Below are 7,066 nucleotides of genomic sequence, written 5' to 3' on the forward strand. Positions count from 1 at the left end.
GGTTCTGGGTTTGAACCCCCGCTCAGACATAAAATAAAAAAATAATTTCGCAAGACAGGGCTGGAGGGAGTGTATGCCGGATCCGGTATAAAGTCCTTAAGGAAAAACTAAAGTTATGCCGGAGGGGGCATAACTTTTCCTCAAGGCATAGTTTAGTTATGCCTTATGAGGCAAAACTTTTTCTTAAGGAACTATGCCTTATGGGGCAAACTTTTAATTAAGGCATAACCAAAAGTATGCCTCATAAGACAGAACTTTTAGTTATGCCTTAAGGAAAAGTTCAGCCTTATGGGGAATACTTTTAGTTATATTTTATGGGGCACACTTTTAGTTAAGACATAACTAAAAGTATGCCCCATAAGGCGGAACTTTTCCTTAAGGCATAATTAAAAGTTTGCCTTGAAAAGTAAAAAAAAAAATATATATGTCTCAAGGCAAAGTCTGCCTTGCGAAAATCTGCCTTGCGATTTTTTTTTTTTTAACTGAGTTGGAATTTGAACCCACAATCTTAGGGCGTTAGGCGAGAGGTAAAATTTAAAGACGACCAATTTGAAGGGCAAAAATTAAAGACCATCCCAAATAAAGGGCAATCCGCGCAAAAAAAATGAAATTAAAGACCAGCCCTTTGAAGGGCCAAAAAGCCCATTTGATGGACAAACCATGAAATGTGAATCAATTCAAAAGGGGAAAGTGTAAACAACTGAGAGCACAAAATAGAGAAACAATGAAGTTCACTGATTCACCCGTAATCGATCTTCAAGTCCTTAATTCTCAATTATCATTCCACCAAGACAATGGATCAATGCACGTTGGAACCAGTGTTTGGCCTTGTTCACTTGTCCTCGTCAAGTTCATCGAACGTTGGCATCCTCTAACATGCGCGGTTACACCAAATCTCTATTCCGACATCCTTAACTTCCACAACAAACGTGGCATCGAACTCGGTGCGGGTTGCGGTGTAGCATCAATGGGCCTTTTCTTATTGGGCCTAAACAACATCGTTATAACAGACATCCCTCCTGTTATGCCGGCTTTAAAACACAATCTCAAAAAGAACAAACCCATTCTGAACAAGAGTTTGAAAACGGCTCAGTTGAATTGGTCTAATAAAGATCAGATAAAGTCGTTGGGCCCACCGTTTGATGTTGTTATTGCTGCTGACGTGGTGTATTTGGAGGAGACTGTGGGTCCGTTGTTAACGGCTATGGATGATTTGGTTGATGAAAATGGTGTTGTTTTGTTGGGGTACCAGTTGAGATCACCTGAAGCGCATACGATGTTTTGGGAGCTTTGTGGGGAGATGTTTGATGTTGAGAAGGTTCCACATGAGCATTTACATCAAGAGTATGCGTATGAGGAGACCGATGTTTATATCTTCAGGAAGAAGAAGAAGAAATTGTAGGAATTGTGTTGTCTTGACAGGTGATTATTTGACAAGCTTGAGTTTTTTTGGTTTTAATTACAGTCTGTTTGGATGGTTGTTACATAATGTACGGTATTTTATTGTATTGTGTTGTATTTTATCGTACTGTATTGTTTTGATGAATACAATGTTTCGAAAGATTGTACGGTTTCACTCCTAACAGTAATATCACATGTAAGAAATTTGTAGCATAAACCTACAAGTAGAATGTCACACATCAGCAATTTTAAGCATAAACCTACAAGTAGGGGTACGGGGTAAAGCTACTGCTAAAAGTTAGGGTAAAGGATAAAATGTGATTATTAGTTAATAAGTAAAGACAAAATGAGAAAAGAAATAAGTAACGACGTGATCACGCCTAATTGGCCATTACACAATATGAGACTTTTTGTCGTTACATAGCGATGGATTTAACAATATGATACAATTAAGTTTAAGCAACAATAAAAAAAAAACATTGTGTTTAGACTAACAACACAATACAATACAATAGGTAAGAAACATCCAAAATCGTATTGCACATTGGCGTAAGATTTTGTGTTAATTAATTTGTTCGACTATTAGGAAAGTTTTCCTTAAATTGGAGGATTGATATTGAAAATGTTGAGTATTGGGATGAAATGGTCAAGATGGAGTGAATTGATATTGAAGATTCATATAGCAGACACAAACTAACTTGGAATTTGTTGTTGAGGAAATAAAATTTGAGCTGGGATTTAGGGAAAAAAATTCGAACTATAGTCATGCATACTTCTAGTGATACGAGATATGGGGCCTCTAATCAGGAGGTCCTCATTTCTTTTTTTATTTTATGTCAATTGATTTTCTCCTGATGACTAATGTTATTGCTTGATATTTCTCAAGAATTTGACTCCTTAACTAAGAGAGCAGTGTTCTCTCTCTAAGAGTAGCATATTGTTCAATCTTCCACAACTACTGAGGAGAACACCTATTGAAGGACTTAAGCTTTTGGTAACTTAATATGTAAATGAAGCGCCAACTTCAACTTTCTAGTCTCAACTATTTCGCGTAAGAACTTTTCACCGGATGGCTTTGTTGGTGCAAGAACAATTATATTTTCCACCTTAGACCGCGAAAAATAAATGACTACTACTACTACTACTACAATGCTTTAACCCCAAGCTAGTTGGGGTCGATCTTATTAATCTTCAATATCATAAATGCTTTGTTTGGGCCCAAAAACAGTGGGGAAAAAACTACATCTGCAACGTTCCATTGTAAACCATTTGCCCCTGTTAAGGATTGACGGCAAAGTTCTTACCCTGATACAATTAGATTTTGTACAAGTCCCTTTCTTGTAATTACACCTACTCCTGTGGTGCCTAATTCTGTGTCCCCTTTTCCATCATACTTCCTCTGTCCCAATTTATGTGACACTCTTTCCTTTTTAGTTAGTCCTAAAAGAATGACTCTTACTATATTTAGTAGTAATAATTTAACTGTAACACTTTCTATTTTACCCTCAATGAGATGATTTATAGCCACACAAATATGTATGGCTTGTTTAAGTCCACTAGTTTCAAGAGTCTTTCGTTCATTCTTAAACTCCATGCCTAGTCAAACACCATCACATAAATTTGGACGGAGGAGGTATCTGTCTTGCTTGTTTGTATTGGCATTGAAGATAACAGTTATGACTTTATGACCATCATATATATCTGATATCTAAGGTACTAGATTAAGTAAGAACCTTACTGATATTGTTTACAAAGAACGTGAGAGATAGAGAGAGCTGGTGCAGTGCCCTTTTTTACTTCTTCCTAATTCCTGTTTGATGTGGTCTTTCTAGCTTTAGATACGAGACCAACTTGTGTTGCAGTCTCATTTTATAGCTGTGCTTTCTCACAAAAAAAGCTACCTTCATTTGTGGGGTTTAGTACCCCTACATATACGTTTGAATCCAAAAGATGTCCACATATTGGGCGTTAGGATGGTTCTTAACATCCTCAATTACATTTTGAGGTGAATTAATTTCAACAATCTGCAATGTAAATTTGTGTTGTTATATATTTTGTGCTCCTATTTTTTAAATTTTGAGATCTGATCGTGAAAAATGGGTAATTATTGTTTTGAGTTGGGGATAGAGCTCCGTAAAGTCACCAAAGACTTGACAAGAACTTACTTGATGTCCATAGGTTTTCCACGAATTTGCTACTTGATTATCTGCTAGGTAACAATGTAACAATGGTGAACCTGACTGTTTATATTTACTAGTGAGGTCTTGATTTCTTGGGTATAATCTTGTGGTCACCAGTTTGGACTTTTGAGTCGCAGTTCCATTGACTGCTTTGGTTAGTACAAGACATCCTTTTTCTTTAAAAGATACTTAATTGGGTGATTCTTACACCATCTCAGTTCGAAAAGCATCGGCTGCACCTTCACATTGAACTAGTACCTCTCTTGAACTGATCAAAAGAAATAAGTACCTCTCCTGAAGTATTACACTATGCCAATAGTAGTTTTCCTTCAGAATCTCTAAAGGTCCTTTCCTTTTTGATAGGTTTCACTAAAGGTTCTTTCTCCTTTAATCAGAGAGGTTTCTCCCACTTGAATCTCTTAATTGTTAGTGATGTATCCTAATTCTCTGCCCAAGTTAAGAGTTTCGTCCAGTCTGTACAAAAAGATACGTTTGCCCAGGGCAATTGCTTGGGCATCATCCCATCTGCATGAAGGATACGTGTGCTCAGCAAGGCAATTGACTGTAAACTTACATTGTGTTTGAGGTTAGCTTCTCCACATCTTCTCTGTTTACTTTCAACTAGTTTTCCTACACTCCAAACACGGAACGATTGCAGCATTATCTCGTGCATTTTGTGTCCTGGTCTGGCTATCCTGTATCCACCAATTAAGCAACTTTTGCCTTAAAGGAGTGGCCTCATATTTAAATCCTGAATTGTTAGAAAAGAATTATTGAGCTGTTTTGCTAGGTGTCTCTTAGTAAATAGGTTCTGTTGCTAGATAAGTGTTGCGTGTTTACTTATTCCCCCAAAAAAATGTGTTGCAATTTTCTTGTTTGGGTTGCCTGCAACAGTAGAACTTAAGACAATGTTATACCTTATCTTGCAAAACATCGTCCATTTGTCATTTTATGGATCTGCAGTTTTCGCAATAAAGAAAGGATTTATCATGAAGCAAGTAAGTTTATATTGCCTTAGTACCTGTTAGGCTGACTTATACGTGTATCCTACTTTCACGTGCCTCTTCAAAGGATTTTTAGCTACCGAATCAGAAGGAATATCCTCTAATTTTGGTTTCTTCTTGGATAATTTATCTATTAGTGCGAGCTTGCAGTCTCTTTTTATGTTGTAATACAAGCGAGCTTGCAGTCTTCCTTTAGGGTTTCATATATATATTTTTTTGGGGGCTATAAACTGTGTATTATTACCACAGCAGACAAATTTTCCACAAGAAAAGAGCACCTAAGAGAAACTAACAACTTCCAGGAAGGGTGCTAGTACTCTTAGGCCCCAGTAAAGCAACACCAAAGAAAAACTTACAATCTTAAGTTGCATCTTATACTAAACAGCAAAAACAAACGAGCAGCTAACTACAAAATTTCTGAACTATAGCTTGACTCCTATGTGCCTTCTTGGAGTTATTCAGGTAGTCCATTCTCTCTTTTACTTCCTTTTGAATCTATATAATCACCCCCTCTTTATCTGCAGTTGCTTTCTTGAACAGTTTCCAATTCCTTGCCTTCCATGTATGATATATCATTGCCCCCCAACAAGCTGTAACAACCTCTTTTTTGAACTGTTTCCACCTCTTGTTCTGAATCCATTGCAGTCCTTGACTCACATCCCTTCTACGCAGTGTTATCCCAGACCACTTCTCCATCTCCTTTCTCACATAGGAAAACCATTTACAGCTTGATAATAAGTCAGTTCTGACTTCTGAGTCTCAACTTGTGCCTCATCACATAAGCAACACTTATCATCCTGCGCTGGTATATTCAGCCTGGTCAGTCTTGCCTTGGTTGGTAACTTTTCCTTGCTTGGCCAACCACAAACCTGTGTCTTAGCAGCAGTATTGAGTTCCAGATGAGGTTTGAAGTCCTCAGTCTAGGGAGCATTCCCGGCATAGCATTATAACTACTAGATACAGAGTATTTACTTTTTGGTGTCAAACAGTATGTTCCACTTTGACACCAGCTTGTCATCAGGCTCTTAATCAGTTCAACTTCTTCCAGTACCAACTGTAGTCGCTGGTATGTGTGCCCAGAAGCCCTTCTTTCCTCTCATATATAGTCCATGCACCCATCTGATCCATAACAGATCCTCCTTTGCTACTTGCCATATAGGTTTGCCCACTGATTCCAGTTCTTGCAGCTCTTAATGTTTAAACCACCAAATTTCTTTGGTACACAGATTTTATCCCATGGTACTAGAGCTACTTTCCTGTTGTGTTCTCACTACCTCATAGATAGGTGCTACTTTCCTGTTGTGTTCTCACTACCCCATAGATAGTCTCTACATTTCTTATCCACTGCTTTCAATACACTTTTGAGGAAGGATGAACATTTCACAGTATTTTCTTTTGGACAAGCTTGCTTGCCTATATGAATGGATGGTAGTCGCTTTTCTATGGGTTCTTCAGTTGATTCCAGTTGGCATAACCTTCAAACCGAGGAGGTTTCTGTGTTGTCCATGAACAGGTGGTTTAATTTGTTTGTGTCACCATTGCTAACCGTTTGTGTGAAAGAACAATGGAATTGATTAATGTTAAGAGAGCCGAGCGTGAGAGCAAGAGAAGTTGCATCCTGATGTACATAAAGTTAACTGGGATTTTAACTTTCTTACTCCGTACAAGTAAAAACCTTTTCTCCTCAATTTTTCCCCCTAATATAACAGATTCAATAAGTTGAACATATAGTTAGTCTTTTGATGTACGGTAGGTCAAAATTGCAACACATTGTACTCACCCCATCTAACAAGTCTGGTCTGTGTTTTGCAGAAAGGAGACTAGCAAGTGTCGAACTGCAGAACACCAGGCAGGGATGATCGTCTCAGCCATCGCTGCCGGCTTAGTGGCTTCACGATGAAAAAATGTTCGCATGCATATCATTATAGTTGAAGACCTATATATGTATTTTGTGAGATGGCTGTTCTGCTGAAACAATAATGGGATAGACGGTGATGTGATGGACTTAATAATATTCTGATGCCAAAGGAAACTAAGTACAATCGTCAACTGTGTAATATTTTGCTCTTACAACACCCTGCACATATCATATTTATGTGTGAATACTTGTTCCAGAGATCAGTTTTACACATTATGTCAGCATAACTGGTTCTGAGTGCTATTTTGAGTCGTCAATTTGCTATTTGCTTCTACTATGCATATACAAGGTTGATATTGCTTCCCGTCACGTCGCTCTGACTAGAAATCTGTAATGGTGGTCTATCGTTTTTTCAGAATCATTTTGTTTTCCCTTCAGGCCGCTTGTGAACCTTAGCAACTAGTTACTACTTCACAATTCAATTGACGAACAAGAAATAGAATTTGTTACAAAAGAGGTGAAAAACTAACAGAATTCTTCACAAAATCTGGCGAATTGGTGATTCATGATGTATGAGGAACATAAGATCACAGCTTCACATTTGATTTGGGTTTTCTGTGATA

General features: G+C 37.8%; 1 protein-coding gene across 2 annotated transcripts; it reads left to right on the top strand.

Annotated features, from left to right (window-relative positions):
• The first annotated feature begins 640 nt into the window (after nucleotides 1–640).
• On the top strand, nucleotides 641–6,746 carry LOC132617849 (uncharacterized). 2 transcript variants are annotated; one of them, XR_009573856.1, is made up of 3 exons: nucleotides 641–1,422; nucleotides 3,945–4,167; nucleotides 6,398–6,746. XR_009573856.1 is itself a non-coding variant. In XM_060332921.1 (2 exons), the coding sequence occupies exon 1, from the start codon at nucleotides 725–727 to the stop codon at nucleotides 1,400–1,402; it is 678 nt and encodes a 225-aa protein (XP_060188904.1). In that variant the 5' UTR covers nucleotides 643–724; the 3' UTR covers nucleotides 1,403–1,422; nucleotides 6,398–6,746. The 2 variants fall into 2 exon arrangements, 1 of the variants encoding a protein (XP_060188904.1); XM_060332921.1 differs by lacking the exon at nucleotides 3,945–4,167 and having other exon boundaries at nucleotides 643–1,422.
• The last annotated feature ends 320 nt before the right edge of the window (nucleotides 6,747–7,066 follow it).

The sequence above is a fragment of the Lycium barbarum genome, chromosome 11 (assembly GCF_019175385.1).
Source record: "Lycium barbarum isolate Lr01 chromosome 11, ASM1917538v2, whole genome shotgun sequence".
Lineage (NCBI taxonomy): Eukaryota > Viridiplantae > Streptophyta > Magnoliopsida > Solanales > Solanaceae > Lycium > Lycium barbarum.